This window comes from Vigna umbellata, chromosome 9 (genome assembly GCF_029865625.1).
Source record: "Vigna umbellata cultivar VRB3 chromosome 9, Vumbellata_1.0, whole genome shotgun sequence".
Taxonomy (NCBI): domain Eukaryota; kingdom Viridiplantae; phylum Streptophyta; class Magnoliopsida; order Fabales; family Fabaceae; genus Vigna; species Vigna umbellata.
In genome coordinates, this window is record NC_142173.1 from 50,094,540 (window position 1) to 50,115,053 (window position 20,514).

Sequence of the window (20,514 nt, forward strand, 5' to 3'; positions counted from 1 at the left end):
TTTTTCACTATTTCGTGATGGTACCAAAAGTCAGTTTTTCTTAAGTTAATTAATTACACGTGACATCATAAAAGGAGATATTACAAGATTGACTTAGGTTAACCTCTATATTACATTACTCAAGGAGGGAACCTAGTTTTATTTGATGAGACTTGTACAATAGAAAAAATATTTTATGAGTAATGGTAATGTGTTCTCCTCTTAACGGAAATGATTTTTACTTTCGCCTCTAAGTTAGAGTATTAAGGTTTAGCTTCTACAATTTAGAAACACCTTTAGGATTAACTAAGCTTATAAATAGAGGTTTCTCTTCTATGTAAATTTACCTTTTAATTAAGTAAAGTTATTCTGTGAATTTTGTGTCATATTACTCATTGAAGTCTATAACACCCCTTCTAAATTTCCTCTAGCCATCTATGTTTAAGAGTTGACTTAACCTCCATTGAGAGCACCCAAACAACATCTCATCACCATATAAGCTCACCAAAACCAAGCCAAATATACCCACCACCGTCATTGCTTCCATGCACCATATCATCCTTAGGCTCACCACCTCTCTTGAGTCTTAAGTCATATAACTTGGAGGAGGAGCCTACCATCAATTCTCCTACATGTTCACTGTGTAGCCCTTTTTCAGAAAATGTCCCAAGGTTAGTAGATTGTTTTTCATGGTAAGAACACACAACACATCACTCATGAATTCCATCATTTCTTTTGATCAACACCTTGCCTATGCCTTCAGCCACAATTGTGCTATTAGCTGTGAATTTCACGTTATTCTTTACACACAGATTGAGATGAACCAGCCAGTTCCTATTCTCAGTCATGTGGTTTCAGCATACTGTATCTAAATCCCAGGATCTGCAGTTTGCATCGTTGGTTGTGGTTGTCACCAACAAGACTTGGTCTGAATCAGACCCATCTTCCTCCTACACCAGATTTGCTTCTTCATTCTTCTTTCCTTTTTTGTTTCCACTATCTTGCCAACACTCATACGAATAGTGGCCCCATTTATTACAATTGTAGCACTGAATTTTCCTCTTATCCACTCCACAGGGATTGCAAATGTACCTTCTTGGTTTTTCCTGTACTATAGGATACCTAATCCACCAACGGTCGACCAATAACCCAGGCGATTCATAACGACATTCGACCACGTGTTGTCGACCACTCGGTGCCCGACTCGTAACGACATCTGACCATATGATGTTGTCGACCACTTGGTGCTCGACAACCATATAAGTGATGTCGCGACATGAAGCATTCGTGCGACAAGTCGTCCACTTATGTTGGCACGCAGGATGAGTGATATACAGAACGCGATACCGCGGTCTAGCGGTTACAGGTAAACAGTTCCGCATATTGGCTAACAAGCGCCGCGAATCATGGAAGTACTTGACTAAATATCTAGCAGTTATAACTTATAGATAGCCAACTCCAGTAACCACCCGAGATCTCAGGTAAACGGTTTATTTTACTACTTTAAATACACACAGCATACCAGAAAAAAGGTACGTTTTTCCCTAAGAGAAAATTAGGAAAGATTTTCTTATTCTAACAACACCCCTGTTGACTTGAGCGTCGGAGTGCCTTTGCAGGTACCCAGCCCACCGTATTCCAAGGATAGAGCGTAGAAAGAGAGAGGAAGCATCATCAGTGAGATCACAAGGAGGAGCATTCTGGTCTTATTTGGTTTGTATTTCGGTCTCCACATCTGTACTGAAACATTTTGGCGCCCACCGTGGGGCCCAGATTTACAATCCCAACAACGACCACCAGAACAATGGAGGATTTGATCAAGCAGCTGCAGGCGCAGATAGAAGCACAAGAACAAACCATAAAGGAACAGCAAGAAATCCAACGCAAACAGGCAGAGGAGCTGGCAGCACTGAGGGCGCAACGCCCACCGCCAGAATTGTCTGCCTCGAACAGACAGAATAATAATGAAGAGAGTCACCATGGGGGACCATCTGATCCTTTTGGCGGGGATAAGAAAGGGCCTACTTCCATACGCCTCACCAACTTACTTCCGTTCACGGAAGCCATCATGCAAGCGCCCATGCCAGATAAACCTCCCCCAGTGTTAGAACGCTACGACGGCTCCGCCGATCCCGACAATCACCTGCGCAACTTTATAGACGCCATGGCGTTCTACACAGATAGTGACCCTGTCATTTGCAGAGCCTTCTCCTTATCCCTTAAGGACGAGGCCTTGGAGTGGTTCCACACTCTTCCACGTCATTCCGTAGATTGTTTCGCTACAATCGAATCCCTCTTCAGAAAGCAGTACGCGACCAATAAGAAACCGGCGATGACTGCGGCAGAACTTGTGCACACCAAGCAAGAAAAGGACGAATCCTTGAAAGCTTTCATGCAACGGTACACTGAGACAGCCCGACGCGTGAAAGATATCAGTCACACATTTATCATCAACAACCTGCCGTCATGTTTGAGACCGGGGTACTTTGCGGAACAATTGTATGCTGACCCTCCGGCAACTATGGAGGAACTGCAATCCACAATTGCTAAATTCATCCGCATCGAGGATCTCCGGAACTCTAGGAGAAAACAGCAACCGGATACTTCCAACCATGAGGCAAAGAAACCGACCAAGCGATCGACAAACGACTATAAGTCAGATCGCGCACCCCGAAAAGAGTCGGGGTGGACGTCCAAATATGATCATTACACGACCCTCAATGCCCCGAGAGCAAGAGTGCTCGAAGAGGCCTTGCACGCCGAACTCTTAACCGTACGGCGAAAGGCTACCCCAAAGAACGCGGATAATAGTAAAACCTGCCGGTTCCATATGAACCATGGGCACGACACGGAAGAATGCAACATGGTGAAAGACGAGCTAGAACGACTCATCCGGGCAGGATATCTCCAGAATTATGTCAAGGATAGAATTTCCACAAGAGCCGCAACACCTCACCGAAGAGATCCTCCTAGACGAAGCCCCCAGCGATCACCCCCTAGAGAGGATCGACACCGCCGTCGAACGCGCAGTCCGCCTAGACGGACAGATAGAGAACGCTCAGTCCGAGGCCGCATTGACACCATATCTGGCGGCTTCGCAGGAGGAGGTGTGTCAGCTTCAGCAAGGAAGCGACATTTAAGACAGTTGAAGTCCGTTCATATGGTCGAACGACAATCTAGGTCGATTCCCGACATTACTTTCACGCAGGCGGACTTCCACGCGCCCGACCCTGATCATGATGATCCTATGGTCATCACAGCTAACATAGCTCGATATGATGTCAGCAAAGTCCTCGTCGATCAGGGAAGCTCGGTCAATATTCTGTATTGGTCCACCTTTCAGAAAATGGACCTATCGGAGGATCTCATAGCCCCGTTTAACGAACAAATTGTAGGATTCTCTGGAGAAAGAGTAGACACAAGGGGATACCTTGACCTGCGCACTCGGCTCGGAACAAGTCGAGAGGCACCTGAGCTTAGAGTTCGATTCCTGCTGGTCGAAGCAAATGCGTCGTACAATGCCCTGCTAGGACGGCCTTGCCTAAATGCATTTGGGGCAATTGTCTCCACTCCCCACCTCACCATGAAGTTCCCGACAGAGCATGGTACCATTTGCACCGTGCGGGCAGATCAACGAACAGCCCGACAGTGTTATGTGGCCGGGCTAAAAGTCACCCCCTTCGTTCCACCTAGAAGGGCGAAAGGAGCCGAGACAGCTGCAATCGACTTAGACCCTCGGACCAATGCAGACGAGCGTCTTCATCCACAAGGCGAAGTCAAACTCTTATCCCTTACCACTGACGCGTCTAAATCCACCAACATTGGTGGCGACCTCACCTCAAGCGAAGAACACGATTTAAGCAATATACTACGACATAATGCAGATTTATTTGCATGGACGGCCGCCGACATGCCAGGAATCCATCCAGGGGTTATGGCGCACAAATTGTCGATCTTCCGGGAGGCTCGACCGGTCGCCCAGAAGAAACGAAGGTTCGGAGAAGAAAAACGCCGGGCTGTCCAGGTTGAGGTCGAGAAGTTGATGAACGCCCAGTTCATCAGAGAACTAACGTACACTACGTGGTTGTCGAACGTAGTTATGGTCAAAAAATCCAACGGTCAGTGGAGAATGTGTGTCGACTTCACTGATCTTAACAAAGCTTGTCCCAAAGACTCGTATCCCCTGCCCAGCATCGATCGCCTGGTCGACGGAGCCTCGGGTCATGTCGTATTGAGTTTTCTCGACGCTTACTCAGGATACAACCAGATCCCAATGTACAAGCCCGATCAAGACAAGACAGCCTTCATCACCGAACGCGCTAATTACTGCTATGAAGTAATGCCGTTTGGGTTGAAGAATGCCGGGGCCACTTACCAACGCCTCATGGACAAAGTCTTCCATCATCAGATAGGACGATGCATGGACGTATATGTCGATGACATGGTTATTCGGAGCAATTCCATGGAGCAACACCTGCAAGACTTGAAAGAAGTTTTTGGCCAACTCCGACGGTATAGCATGCGCCTCAATCCTTCCAAGTGTACTTTTGGCGTCCCCGCAGGAAAGTTCTTAGGCTTCATGCTTACACGTCGAGGTATTGAAGCTAATCCGGACAAGTGCAAAGCAGTCCTCGACATGCCTGCTCCAAAAACCTTAAGGGAGGTCCAACGTCTGGTAGGTCGACTCACCGCCCTATCTCGATTCATTCCAAAGCTAGCTGAGCACATCAAGCCCATCCTGCGGAATTTGAAAAAGGGTACCACTCAACACTGGGACGACGCCTGTGAGACAGCATTCAACACTGTCAAACACATCCTAACGAGTCCTCCCATTATGGCCCGACCAGACGAGGGGTCCGACTTGCAGCTGTATATTGCAGCTTCACAGCATGCTGTTAGTGCCGCCTTAATACAGGAAGCGCCCTCCCTTAAATTGATATATTTCATCAGTCGTACATTACAAGGGGCTGAGGAGCGATATTCCCGAATTGAGAAACTTGCCTTAGCCCTCATCACAGCTTCTCGTCGACTTCGACCATATTTCCAGAGCCATCAAGTAGTAGTCCGCACAGCTCACCCCGTAGCCAAGATCCTCCGTAAACCAGACTTGGCAGGGCGGATGGTCGCCTGGTCCGTGGAACTGTCCGAGTTCGGACTCCGTTACGAGCCCCGAGGATCCGTCAAGGGTCAACATTTGGCTGACTTCACAGCTGAGTTAATACATACATCTGAGGACTCACCTACCCCGTGGCTACTCAGTGTAGATGGTTCCTCCGACAAAAGGGGAGGAGGAGCCGGGATCGTACTAGAAGGCCCGGATGGTTTGGTCATAGAGCAAGCCATCATATTCAAATTTCCAACTAGCAATAACCAGGCCGAGTATGAAGCCTTGATTGCCGGCCTATCCTTGGCCAGAGAATTCTCAATTGATCATTTAGAGTGTCGGATGGATTCAAAGTTAGTGGTCAGCCACGTGGACGGAACCTATCAAGTCAAGGATAATCAACTTCTGCGCTATTTCCACAAAGTCCAAACCTTACTTCAACAATTCGTCAAGGTTAGCGTCACTCATGTACCCAGAGAGCAAAATGCAAGAGCAGATCTTCTGTCTAAGTTAACTCACTCTAAAGAGCGAGCACAGTTGTCTTCCATCATTAGAATGACGGTCGACCGTCCTGTGGTGGAAGCTTTCGTCACCAATGTGTCGACACCCGCGGCAGACTGGCGACAAAACGTCAAAGCTCTCATGGAGAAGCAGGATAAAGGAGATAGCATTACGGTAGCAGATTCCAAACGTATTGCACGTTTTGTATGTATAGGTGACGACCTATACCGTCGCGGCCATAGCACTCCTCTGTTGAAGTGCTTATCAGAGGACGAAGCCGACTATGTACTGCGCGAGTTGCACACCGGGATATGCGGATTTCACTCGGGCAAGAGAGCACTGAGAGCGCGTGTACTCCGCGCCGGATATTACTGGCCTACACTAGACCGCGATTGCGAAATTTTTGTCAAGAAATGTATCTCCTGTCAGGCCCATGGTCACGACATCCGCGCGCCTCCCGAAGATTTGCACAACATTGTCTCTCCTTGGCCATTCGCTCAGTGGGGTCTCGACATACTTGGACCACTACCGATCGCTAAGGCCCAAAACAAGTTTCTACTCGTGGCAGTCGATTACTTCACGAAATGGATAGAGGCCGAGCCGTTGTCTACTATCAGTGCCCAACGAGTGCAGAAATTTATTTGGCATCTCATCTGTCGATTCGGTCTCCCTCAAAAGATCATTACTGACAACGGTCGACAGTTCATCGAGCGCAATTTAGAAGATTTCCTTAGCAATTTGGGCATCAAACATGTCACCTCATCCGTCGAACATCCCCAAACAAACGGCCAAGCGGAGGCCGCCAACAAAGCCGTACTGACAGAACTAAAGAAGCGACTCGGGGACGCCAAAGGGTTATGGGTGGAGGAACTGCCAGAAGTTCTGTGGGCATATAGATGCACTCCTCACGGATCTACTGGTGACACGCCATTCAACCTGACTTACGGCACCGATGCCATGCTACCCGTCGAAGTTGGCGAGCCTTCCTTAAGACGCGACATCACTGATATGTCACTGAATGAGGAACAGTTGCGGCTGAATCTTGATATCCTTCCTGAACGTCGAGAGATCGCCACCATACGTGCAGAGGCACAGAAGCGAATGCTATCTCGCCGTTACAACACCAAGGTCAAACCCAGAGCCTTCAAAGCTGGCGATCTGGTATGGCGAAAGCGAGGAGAGGCCAGAAAGGACCGAGCACACGGCAAGCTCGCAGCCAACTGGGAAGGACCATTCCGAATCATAGAAGACCTGTCGAACGGTGCATATCGCCTCCAGCATCTCGACGGGCAACCGGTACCCAATACCTGGAATGCCACTCACCTCAAATATTACTTCAGTTAACATTCATTTTTTGTGCGTTCTTTTGAAACATTATTAAATTTTATTTCGAATAACAAGTACATTTCATTATGATTCTACTTAGTGTCATTTGTCATATCTCCAATGTCAAGTCCCAGGGTCATCGTCTCAGACACTTCCACACACAAATACATCACTGGTAGATGTTCACCCTTGAACACCCAGTCAACTTGGGATACACTCCCTCTGGTAGATGTTCACCCTTGAACACCCAGTCCACTTGGGATACACTCCCTCTGGTAGATGTTCACCCTTGAACACCCAGTCCACTTGGGATACCCAGTAATCCCCTACGCGACACTCGCTCTCGACGGTCATACACAGCGTGAACAACACATTCGACGTCGATAGATATTTAACGGCCTTTGTGGCTAACAAAGCGCAAAATCAGCAAAGATAAACGCTCAATATTCACAGACATTCAACATATTCCAAGAGTCCTACATTTCAAAGAGTTCTACATTTCCAAATTCACACCCAAACATACGTAGGTATTTATATATACATTTCAATATTCATAAACACCTAATCTATTACAATGTTGGTGGGGACGCCCGCAACATCCTGAACCGTCTCGGCAGCTGCCTCATCCACAGCAGCTGTTTCCACGGGTTCCTCAGCCACAACCCCCTCTTCATCCTCTTCACCCTCCAAGATAGCATCTTCGGGGATTTCCTTCAAGGGTTTCAGCTGACCCTCATATACATCTTTGCGGACGTCAAATTCGGTTCCCTTGGTTGATACTTGAAGCAAGTGCTCGACTTGCCTCAAGGCCTTCCGGAATCCTTTCTTATGTTCGTCCATGATTGCATCCTTCAACTCCTCGATCAACTCATTTTTTTCAAAGATTTCTACCTTCAGTGCGTTTCTCTCTCGGGCCACTAGCAACATTGAGTTCTTCGCTTGATCCAAATCCCTGCCCATCTGATCACGTTCTTGTTGAAGGGCCACACCAGCTTCTCGAGCCTTATTCAACGATATCTCGCCCTCCTTCAGCAGTTGTTCAGTATGCTTCTGCTTGGCCTCACAGCCTGCATGGATCTCGGTGAGCTCTTTCAGCTGGGCGCGCACCTTCTCTAACTCAGACCGCATCTGACCCCTATCCGAAGCATACGCTAGATGCCAAGCCAACGCTTGTGCTCGTGTGTTCATCTCTAGCAAGCTGTCAGCAATCTGTTGCTCGCTCATGTTTTCGATCACCTTCTTCTCTGAAACATCCAGGTTGAGGTCTACCCTATGACCAGGCATGAAGGCACGATCCCATATGCCCTGCGGCAGGGGGCGTTCATTTTCTTCAACCACCTCCTTACTTTTCTTTGCTGCCTCGCGGTTGATGTCGCCTGTCTTGGGTTTCCTTTTGCGCACAAGAGGCACCTCAACTACTGTCGTCTCCACAGCCGATGCCGCCATGACGGGAGGTGGACCAGATGGTGGCACCGGAGGGCATTGTCGCCCAGCGGACGACCCTGGACGATTATCTTCATCCCTCTCATCGTCGATGGTCTGAAACCAACTGCGACCACTTCCTTTCCTCCCCATTATCTCTGCAAAACACCAAAACCCATCCAGCATGGTCAGCAACAACATAACAAGCTACAAAAATGATAAGCAAGGACACATACCAAACACCCTCGCCCCTGCGTCGTCGAACTCGAGGCAATTAATAAGCTGACGAGAAGAAAGGGGGCGTGGCAACGCAGTCAACACACTCAACGCCTCTAATTCTTCAACCGTCATCTTATCCTCCGACCAAGAGGTGAACCTCAGCGGGTCCTGCGTCCAGTACAGGGGAAATCTAGGGTTCCCCTCACCATCGAAAAAATACTGTCGACCGACAGCGGTAATCGACACCTTAAAAAATTTTTCTTTGAAATTCCTATATGATTGCAAATATAGCTCTAACAGCGCGTTACCCGGCTCCGAAATCAATGACACCCATCCCTTTGTGGCTACTGGTCTACATCTAAAGAAATACAGAAACAAACCTACAGTGGGCCTAATAGCTAGTGCCCGACACACTATGGCGAACGCCTGCACATACGCCCAACTATTGGGGTGCAACTGACTCGGTGCAACGTTTAGGGTACGCAGAACATCCATTTGGAAGCTGGTAAAAGGCAGTCTCAGATACAAATCATAGAATAACACAGAATAACAATAAAAGAATTCCTCAGCAGCATTCTCCCTGCCATGGCACACTCTCTCATCATCCCGGCAAGCCATCAATTTTATACAAGTTTGATACCCTAGGGTTCGCAACACGCAACTATTTTCAATCCAGTCTGTTAACACAACCCTACTCCTAAATTGGCTTCTAAGTTCTTTTACTTCACGCGCCGCCCAGGCGTACTCATCTCCACTAATCGGAGATATTATACGCCCCCCCGGTCCTTCACCACACACATTTCCATATGTAAAAGCCTCCTCCCCAAAAGGCAATGTGGTAATTTCAAAACTTTCCGCCGTAGATGACGGCCCCGGCGTCCCGCCCCCAATGTTCTGCCCGTTTCCTTCCATGGTCAACACTAAACAAACTAAGATGAAGGAGATTTTAGGGTTACCTGGTAACGTCTCGTAACAGGGTAAGCAGTGAGGATAGAAGAGAAACAATCTCGCTCAGGATGCACACTGTCAAACTCTGTTCCTCCGCAAAAGTGAATAACCTCCTTCTGAATCGTGTTGAAGAAGCCAAAAGGTTCAACCATCAGGCACCGTAAGATTCTTTTTTATCTAACGGCTACTAATCCGCGCCTTCTGAATCGTGTTGAAAAAGCCAAAAGGTTCAACCATCAGGCACCGTAGGATTCTTTTTTATCTAACGGCTACTAATCCGCGTCCCCTCATTTCCCTAAAGGCGCGGGAAAACCCTAAAATTCGTAACGCCACGCACAGCGGTCAACCACGTCTTCTCGTCTCCCCCACGTCTTCTCGTTTCCTCCACGCCTCCTCGTTTTACCCAGCAATACTCAACAGTCCTTCGTAATTCTGTCGTCCATTTACTCGGACTTGGGGGGCATGTACTATAGGATACCTAATCCACCAACGGTCGACCAATAACCCAGGCGATTCATAACGACATTCGACCACGTGTTGTCGACCACTCGGTGCCCGACTCGTAACGACATCTGACCATATGATGTTGTCGACCACTTGGTGCTCGACAACCATATAAGTGATGTCGCGACATGAAGCATTCGTGCGACAAGTCGTCCACTTATGTTGGCACGCAGGATGAGTGATATACAGAACGCGATACCGCGGTCTAGCGGTTACAGGTAAACAGTTCCGCATATTGGCTAACAAGCGCCGCGAATCATGGAAGTACTTGACTAAATATCTAGCAGTTATAACTTATAGATAGCCAACTCCAGTAACCACCCGAGATCTCAGGTAAACGGTTTATTTTACTACTTTAAATACACACAGCATACCAGAAAAAAGGTACGTTTTTCCCTAAGAGAAAATTAGGAAAGATTTTCTTATTCTAACAACACCCCTGTTGACTTGAGCGTCGGAGTGCCTTTGCAGGTACCCAGCCCACCGTATTCCAAGGATAGAGCGTAGAAAGAGAGAGGAAGCATCATCAGTGAGATCACAAGGAGGAGCATTCTGGTCTTATTTGGTTTGTATTTCGGTCTCCACATCTGTACTGAAACACCTGCATTCCCATACGTTTGTTGTAACATATCCCATATTTGTTTTGCAGTAGTGGCCTTCGAAATCTTCTTAAAAGTATTAATGGAGACACATTGATGCAGCAAAACTCATGCTTTGTAGTCCAACTTTTTGCTTGTATGTCTATAGTTGATCCTCCGAAGCATTCTTGGACACGTTCTTGGAAGTCAATCTTCACAATATCATCGACTTCTTGGAAGACAAAGATAGCCTCCATCTTCATGCATCAATCCTCGTATCCTTGCCCATCAAACAAAGGAAGATATATATGCAATATTATATATAATACAACAAAAAACTTGTTGAGAAAATAATGTATATATATATATGGTTAGAAAAATAATATATTTGGACCATACACTAAAGAAATTGCTATCACATTAATAATATTTTTGTCTTGGTATTCCAACTAACTAACTAAATAAGGCTATAAAAGAAAGTGATTCCCGCTTTCTAATTTTAGCGAGTGGGTGGATGCCTGTTCTCCATTCCATTAGCTCCTAAGTTTGTGAGCCATAGAAATTAGTCAAATTGATAAAAGAAAAATGTGCTTGCCCAGAGCCCAAATATATCTGTCCTAAAAATTGGTTTGTTTTGGGAATATTTGTTTGCTCAATATGAGTGGGAGGGCGTGAAAGAACATATTTTTGGCATTCATGAGTTTGAGCCTGGGAAGAGAAAGCTTACAAAATAATAGAATAGAATAGAAGAGAAGAGAATCGGAGGGTAATGGAAGGATTGGATGGTTTTATAGAGAGGCTTTTGGAAGTAAGGAAGAACAGGGGGAAACGGATTCAACTGGTGGAGTCAGAAATTCGGAACCTTTGCAGCACGGCCAAAGATCTGTTACTAAGCCAGCCAAACCTTCTGGAATTGGAGGCTCCCATAAACGTCTGTGGTGAGTCCATATCTTATTAGTATCGTGTATTTATGTGAATCTCTTCCTCAACAGACTCAAATAGATTATCATACGGAGTTTTTGGTTGATTGATTGTTTCAGGGGACATACACGGGCAGTATCCAGACCTGTTGCGACTGTTCGAGTACGGTGGGTTTCCGCCGGATTCGAATTATCTATTCCTGGGAGACTACGTGGACAGAGGAAAACAGAGCGTGGAGACAATATGCCTGCTCCTGGCCTACAAGATCAAATTCCCAGAGAACTTCTTCCTTCTCCGAGGAAACCACGAGTGTGCCTCTATTAATAGAATCTATGGCTTCTACGACGAGTGCAAGCGCAGATTCAGCGTTCGCCTCTGGAAGATATTCACAGACTGCTTCAACTGTCTCCCCGTTGCCGCAGTCATCGACGACAAGATCCTCTGCATGCACGGCGGCCTTTCCCCGGACATGGACAGCCTCGACCAAATCAAAGCCATAGAAAGGCCTGTCGACGTCCCCGACCAGGGTCTCTTGTGTGACCTCCTTTGGGCCGATCCTGACTCCGACATACGAGGCTGGGGCGAGAACGACAGGGGCGTCTCTTACACCTTCGGCCCTGATAAGGTTGCCGAGTTCTTGAAGAAACACGATCTCGATCTCATTTGCAGGGCCCACCAAGTGGTCGAAGACGGTTACCAATTCTTCGCCGACAGGCAGCTCGTCACCATCTTTTCAGCCCCCAACTATTGCGGCGAGTTCAACAACGCCGGCGCCCTCATGTGCGTCGACGAAACTTTGCTCTGCTCCTTTCAGATCATCAAACCCATGGGCTTGCGAGGAAAATTCACATGACAACACAACTTCATAATCCCACGACACTTTCTGCATCCATTCATCGTTTCAAACAACCCCATACACCAAAATTTTGATTTTTCACCCCCACAAAACACTGTATATATCCCTCTATCTAGGCTTCACATCACCGGTCTCTCTCTTATATATCGCGCTTTCGTTCTCTTATCCACACAACTTTATTAGGATTAGTGCTTTTACGTGGAAGTAATCCTCTTCGAGTAATCTGTACCAGTAGTGGTAGATAGTAGTATCATTTCATGTTCTTATTTATGGACTTCTATATATCCTTTTCTGAAACTTGTATAGAAGATTTTCTATTCACAGTGCACTTTCCACTACTTGAGGTGCACTCTACTTCTTGTATATCATCTGCATGGTCATTAATATCTGCATGACTCACAGTATATTAAGGTATTTACTTTCAAGCTTATTTTCTTCCTTTGTATTTGGGGGCATTCGGATAAATGAACGACCAAATAATACCATTACAGTGCTTTTATCTAATGTCTCACTCCCAATCCTTTCTTTTGACTTGAAACCACAGCTTTATCATGTGTCTAAATAACTCATCAGTCGGTATATATTATAACTGAAAAATGTTTTTTTTTTATAACTTTTTTATAATAGTACGTGTGATAATTCGTCATTTATTTTAAATATACGGACCAATAAAATAATAAAATAGTAAAATAGTAACACATAAGCTATTTTCAAAAAAAATTGTTAACCTATCATATTTCATTATAACTAGGTTTCTTTTACCATGGTTAATTTGCTTTTCATATTACTTAGGTTCTTTTTAAAAAATTATCTAAGGGCTAAGTTGTGCCTCGTATCCACAATTTCGTTTAAAAAAATCGTGAAAATTAAGAATGAGTTGTGACTCTTAAAAATAAAGTCGTGAAATCAGCAGAAAACTTTTTCATTAATATAAAATTGTAGGAGTCAAAGGTGACTTCCATCAAATTATATTTACTTAATCATGTAATTAAATTTTTAGTTAAGGTGAAGTCGTCACCACCAGCTTCCAAAGCTAAGTTGAACTAGATATTAGTAATTTCTTCAAAAAAAAGATCACATTAAAGTCATTATTGGGTGTGGTGATTTCTTTGAAAATAATTTCAACTAAAGACATCATTGGACGTGACAACTTTTTTAAAAATAATTTCAACTAAAGTTGTTATGGATGTGGCAACTTTTGTCAAAAACTAAGTTGAACTAAAGTTGTTATTGGGTGTGACAACTTCTTTGAAAATAATTTAAACTGAAGTTGTAATTAAGTGTGGTGCTTATGCCAAAAACTAAAGTTGAACTGAAGTCGTGCATTGGTATGTTGACTTCACTTAAAATGATTTTGAGTTAAAGTCTTTCTTTCATGTAACAACTTTAGTACAATTGAATTTGAACTAGTCGTCCTTTCATGTGAGGACTTTAGTACAATTGAATTTGAACTCAAATCGTGCTTACATATGGCAACTTCAACGTCATTATTTTTAGGATTTAGGGTTCAATGTAATTATTTTTGTTCCTAGAATTCTTACACGACTTTATTATTTTTAACTTGTATGGTGCAATTTTTCAAAAAAATTTGAGTTATAATTGTTAACTGTGAATGTATGATGATAATCTAGTATAAATTTACCAAGATTTTGGGAAAAAAATCACTACTATCGCAACTAAAATCACGACTAAACGACGAACCAAAAAAAGTTAGGTTTAAAAAGAGAAATTTTAGAGTCGTTATCATAGTTTAATTTGGAAAACTATGACAAAACTCTAAAGAAAGACATGGTCGGCGAAAACCGAATTCTAGGTTCGAGAGTCCATTACTTGTAGAAAAGGTATTAGTACCTTACCGTGTCTGCCTGAAGGCAGTACCCTTACTTAAATACGCAAACTTACTTAAATATGCAAAGGTGATGTGGTTTTCAAAATGTTTAATTATCTCCGAAAAATATCTAAAGAAACAAAAGATAGATTTAGTTTTTTGTGCTCGATAAAGATTGACCTTGTTCCTATATATTCTCATTCAAAATAAGAAATCAGGGTTACATGGTTCTTTAGGAAAATTTTGAAAATGATTTGAATTTTTGGGAAGCGAACCCGATAAGGACTAACCTTGCTTTTACGTATCTCCATTCATAATGAAAAATTAAGGATCACATAGTTCTCGATGAAAGATTGTTTGTTTGTTTGAAAATGTGAACGTTTTTAGTTTTTGAAGATTTTATATATATATATTTTTTGGTTGAGAAAGAAGTAAGGTATTAAGTACAATAAATGTTATCTCGCGAATACTCATAGCTTTAGAACATTATATAAGAAAAAAAGAAGAGATTATAAAGCACTAGGACGAGGTAAACAATCTCATATCTTTAAAAAATTATTTATTTTTTAAAAAATATACGTCAAATATTATAAGCCCATCATAAATTTATGAAGTATTATAAGGTCTAATGTAAACTTCCGTCTAGAATTTTTTTGATGTAAATATACGTCACTTGCATAAATGTTAGATTATTAACGGACATATAAAAACAAAAAGTTATCAGACATAAAAAAAACAAAAAGTATCAGACATAAATAGTATCTTTTATGGTAGTGTTCATCCATTTTCTACTTCCTCAACCATGGTTCTTTAGCCCAACCATTTGCCTTACAAGTTTTCATCCCTATTTGTTTCACCTACTACTTATGCATAAGTGTACTTTTTTTTTCTATTCTCTTTCACTCTTTTGTCTTGTTTACCCTTTGTTGTTTGTTGGATTTTGATGTTTTGTTGGTTATTTCAAATCTTCGATCTCTTTATCAATTTACATGAAGATTCCTCTTAACAATTAAGATATAATCAAGCTCTGACTCAAGCTCAACAACATCTTTCCCCTAACAAATCCAAAGCAGTTCCCACTTTTATTAAATTTTCTTACTGTGAATACATCTAGATTTTTTTTTTCAATACTTGATTTTCTATATTTATACTCACTTAGATTTACTAGAAAGTAGGTGAAAAGATATGATTCTCAATTCACTACAAGAAAAATATAGATTTAGCATCAAATTTTCACCAACACTAATAGGTAAAAGTTGACGTTAATAGTGATAACTTTGCGTTACAAGTGTATATGTGACTCTAAAACTATAGACTCTAAATAATTAGTGTGAAAATTTAAAAGTTGACTCTAAGTAACATTGACTAAATTGACACTAATTTATCACTAAATTTTAAATTAAATGTTTAATTAAAGGAGATTAGTATGAACTTGGTCAACAATGCTGCATTTTTATTTAATTTAGCATCAGTTTAGCCAAATGCTAAATAAAATATATTAATTTAACTTGTGACAAACAATTGTAGTGGATGAAAAAAATTAGTGTGGATAAAATCATTGACAAAGAGATGAGTACGAATGAAGACGAGAAAAATATGAATATAGAAGATATGTGTAGAGGAAGAAGATAAGTGTGGAGATGAGTCTTTTGAAAGGAAATGAGTGTGAAAACATTTATTAAAAAGTAAAAGAAAAATTATGATTGAGAAAAATTTTCATATTTAAATCAGAACGTTTAGATTAAAAATAATTTATAATTCTTATTTGTTATTACCAACATATACAAATTTGTACACATACAAATAAATGTAAATGTTAAAAAAATAACTTTATTTTATTGTATTAAAGTTGGTTAAGTAGATTTTAGTAGCATTATTCAACATTGAACAAAGTTAATACTATACTAATATTAACTTAATTAATAAGTTTTATAAAATTGATTTAGTAGTAAAAATTGAAAAAGACTTCAAAGAAACTCTAGATATTTACTAACATTTGAGAGATAGAAGTTATGGATTTAACTTTCTCTATTAACAAATAACATTTGACTATGTTAATATTTTGAAGTTGATTCGGTAATTTAGTGAAGTAATTTTGCTCCGAAGCTATTTCCTTTAGTATTTGGTTTTCCTTTCTTGTTTTACGATTTGATTATTCATTACATTAACTAATAGTTCTGCTAGAGAAATAACTTGAATCACTTGTACGTTGATTCTATGTAATGCGTAATTATAAACTTTTCTTATATTCATGATGTAATATATATATATATATATATATATATGCACTGGTTTTGAAAATACGAAGATTAATTTTATGGAGAACAACAAATTGATTTTAAAGGTTATTTTTTTGTAATAGTGAATAAGTCACGAAATTTCTATTTATTAATTTTGAAAATATAATAGTTTAGAATTATTGAATTTCACAAATTACAAGCACATTTTTTTATACTATCAGGAACTACGATAGTTATTAAATATTGATAAAGTTAAAATATTAAAAAATTGATAAAACGAAAAAATATAGTTTAAAAATGAATTAAATAAACCAAATTGAAGCTTCATTTTTTCTTAAATAATTAAATTTTGTTTTTAAAACCTCGTGTGCACACTTACTTTATAAGACCTTCTCCTGTTAAGAAAAATAAACACGAATGCCTGTCTATTTTGGAGAAAATCTCCATGTGACCATGTGAGTCATACACCACCTCGTCCTCAAAACCCAAACCACAAAAGAAAAAAAGGGTGATATTCAACACAAAAAAAAAAGAAAAAAAACATTTTTATTTTAAAATATAAAATATAAAATATATCGAGATGAATAAAATAAAAAAATAAAAACATTATCTATAATTTTTGAAGAAGAAAAAAGAAGAAGAAGAAGAATAGTATTTGTCGTATAAAGTGAGTGGTTGAAAGATTCAAAGATGAAAACGTAGATATAAAAAAGTATAGAAGTTCATAGTTAGCTCATGAAGGAAGGCGGCAAAGTAAAAGAGAGCGTTGGTGGCTTGTGAGAAACATTAATAAAAGGTGGTGAATCTGTGAGGTGCAAATTAATCTCACTTTAGGCTCTCTCTCTGTCCTTTTCTGTGACCTTCAACAAGTCAAACGCACCCCTCAGCGGCCCCACACCTTTTATATATATATATATATATATATATATATATATATATATATATATATATATATATGCACAAAATATCATCATCATCTTCAAAAACAACGTACTCATTTCGTTTTCCCTTCGTCCTCTTCTGCTGGTCTAACTGGTGGGACACATTACACACCTCTTTCTGACTCCATTGTCTTCATTTCCTCACTCTAAACAGGTTTCCTAGCTCACAATTTTATGTCATTTATGCCTTTCATTTAGTTAATTATTCTTCAATTGCATCAAATAATTTCTAATATATATATATGGTGTTTTTGTTACTTGTACTTGTTCATGTCACATGCTAGATTCAAATTATCTTCAAGATCATTGTTTATATTGGTATTGCCAAAAAGGGAAGTATTTCAATCACATAATAATAATAATAATTTATCTCTTAATTTTATTTGTTTTTGTTTTCTGTTTTCTAGTTTTTATGTTAACCTATTCCATAAGTTTACTTAATATTTTTTTAGTTTCTCAAGTTTGTTTTTATATACCTAACTTTTTTAGACTCGTAATTTTTAAGAAAATGATTTAGTTTATTCTTAATAAAATAAATTTATAAACAAGTAATGTTAATAAGTATGGTCAGAGATTTTGAGCACAAATAATCGCATGTAATGTAAATACTTCCCTGATCTCGATGCAAATTATTTTGTAAACAAAGTGGTAAGCTACTATTCTTTATAGGTTATTTACAAAATAAAATATAATTTTCTATTTTATTATGATCGATCATACACAAATATCGCAGTTTTTTTTCTTCTACATTTATTCAGCACCGATAAAAGAGTATTTTTATTTTAAAATATAATATAATTGTGATAAATCAAGTAGAAAGTTAAAATATTTGTATTTTATTAACAAGATTGAAAGGTATATCTGTATAATTTTCCTTTTATTATTAAGCATCTTGTTACATGTTTGACGTAAACTACAGCTAGATTATTTAGTTTTTAGACTTGTACGATTATTAAAATCATTTTTAACATCAAAAGACAAATATAATTCCAAAGAGTTGAAATATGCTTAAGTATTAGAAAATCGTCACCTTGTTTTAATTTATATTTTTTATTCCAAATATTTCCATGAAAACAGGAAAAGAAAAAGGTTGTTTTAAATTGGAAGTAGATTCGGGAAATGGAGAATTTGAAAATTAAAATAGAAAGAGAAAATAAAATCATATTTTTAAGAAAATACATATATGACAATACTTATGGCAAATGATGCAGGTGGAGGGCCCTGGAGAAACTTCGTTGTGGGGTTTTGTCTTAACATGAAGTAAGGTCAATTAGGGTTTCTCTCGATTAAAGTCATCTTCTTTATAAGCTAATAAGAATGGAGAAAGATCACAACTATTCGGTACAGACATATATATATTTATAGATCTTCTGTGGCTTTTTTATGTTTTTGGCTCCATTAAAGCTTTTCATGTCAGATCTTTTCACCCTCTCTTATCGTCACAATATGTTGTTTTGCTCCAATTTTGCTGAATCTCCATTACTGCAGGCACCGGTATCCATGCCTCCAAGCTTCAACACACTTGACTACTCTCTAGATCACGACCAACACCACCTTTATCCACCAAATCACCATCAGCAGCAGCTCATGAAGTTCCAAGCTTCTGGTGATGAAAACAACAGTGGGTCAATGGTGGATTACATGCCTCAAACACCACCACCACCACCACATGGCTTTTACGGTGGTCCTAGCACTGGCACAATATCCTATGATAAATTGAGTTTTGCAGACGTGATGCAGTTTGCGGATTTTGGACCTAAGTTGGCTTTGAATCAAACAAAAAGCTGCGAAGAATCTGGGTTAGATCCAGTTTACTTTCTCAAGTTTCCGGTGTTACACGACAAGATGGAGGAAGAGCAGACTCTGATGGTGAACGAGGAGCCTGATGGTGAAGCAGAAAATCACGATGAGAGGTTCAAGTTGGTGGATGTGGAGGAGAAGTCAAGGGTTGGTGAAGAGGGAATGATGATGAGAGAAGATGAAGAGACTCGGCTTTCTGATGACAACAATTCCGTGCAGATTCGGTTTCTTGGTCAGGAAGAGACTCAGAAGAATGCAGGAGTGCAGGAAAACAAGAACAAGAGGAAGAGACCGAGAACTGTTAAGACAAGTGAGGAAGTTGAGAGCCAGCGCATGACCCACATAGCAGTTGAAAGGAATCGTAGGAAGCAAATGAATGAGCATCTTCGTGTTCTCAGATCACTCATGCCTGGTTCATATGTTCAAAGGGTAATAAAATATTACATTCATTCCATTGAAATCATAGTTCTAGCTAGAAAACAGCACATGATGCAGTTTTGAAACTAAATTATTTGTTATGTAGGGTGATCAAGCTTCTATAATTGGGGGAGCTATAGAGTTTGTGAGGGAATTGGAACAACTTCTTCAGTGTTTGGAGTCACAAAAGAGGAGGAGGCTACTGGGAGAAGCTCAAGCAAGACAAGTTGGGGAACCCTCCATTGCACAACAACAACAACAACCTCCTTTCTTTCCACCATTGGCAATTCCGAACGAGCAGATGAAGCTGGTGGAGTTGGAGAGTGGACTTCGTGAAGAAACAGCAGAGAGCAAGTCATGTTTGGCTGATGTTGAAGTCAAGCTTCTAGGATTTGATGCCATGATCAAAATCCTATCAAGGAGGAGGCCAGGACAGTTGATCAAAACCATTGCTGCACTCGAAGATCTGCAACTGATAATCCTTCACACCAACATCACCACCATTGAACAAACAGTTCTTTATTCATTCAATGTCAAGGTACACATGGATCACCTTATATTTACTTTAAGATCTATGAATTAGTTTAAGATCCTTGTGTTAACTTGATTCGGCTAATGTGTGTGTGTGTATGTAGGTGGCTAGTGATTCAAGGTTCACCGCAGAAGATATAGCCAGTTCGGTGCAGCAGATATTCAATTTTATCCATGCAAACACTAGCATGTGATAACAATTATATGTCGTTATTATAGATGTTGTGTGCTAGTGTAGGTGCTGTGTTTGTACAAGAATAACTAGTGATTCCTATAGTTACTGACATTGATTTTACACCAGACCTTTTCATCATATGTTGTTTCGATTTATTATTGTCTTTGTCGCGAGGATGACCGAACAAGATTATTTATATCAGTGGTAACATGGCTTTTCTACCA

At 40.6% G+C, this 20,514-nt stretch overlaps 2 protein-coding genes across 3 annotated transcripts; both read left to right on the forward strand.

Moving 5' to 3' along the window:
- The first annotated feature begins 10,837 nt into the window (after positions 1–10,837).
- Positions 10,838–12,655, forward strand: LOC124822997 (serine/threonine-protein phosphatase PP1-like). The gene is made up of 2 exons (XM_047295112.2): positions 10,838–11,519; positions 11,622–12,655. Exons 1-2 carry the CDS (start codon positions 11,351–11,353, stop codon positions 12,353–12,355), a joined length of 903 nt encoding a protein of 300 aa, XP_047151068.1. The 5' UTR covers positions 10,838–11,350; the 3' UTR covers positions 12,356–12,655.
- Positions 12,656–17,387: 4,732 nt separating this feature from the next.
- LOC148193783 (transcription factor FAMA-like) lies at positions 17,388–20,514 on the forward strand. 2 transcript variants are annotated; one of them, XM_088098275.1, is made up of 5 exons: positions 17,388–17,521; positions 18,579–18,708; positions 18,856–19,596; positions 19,691–20,122; positions 20,220–20,514. In XM_088098275.1, exons 2-5 carry the CDS (start codon positions 18,685–18,687, stop codon positions 20,307–20,309), a joined length of 1,287 nt encoding a protein of 428 aa, XP_087954401.1. In that variant the 5' UTR covers positions 17,388–17,521; positions 18,579–18,684; the 3' UTR covers positions 20,310–20,514. The 2 variants fall into 2 exon arrangements, with proteins under 2 accessions (XP_087954401.1, XP_087954400.1); XM_088098274.1 differs by lacking the exons at positions 17,388–17,521; positions 18,579–18,708 and having other exon boundaries at positions 18,736–19,596.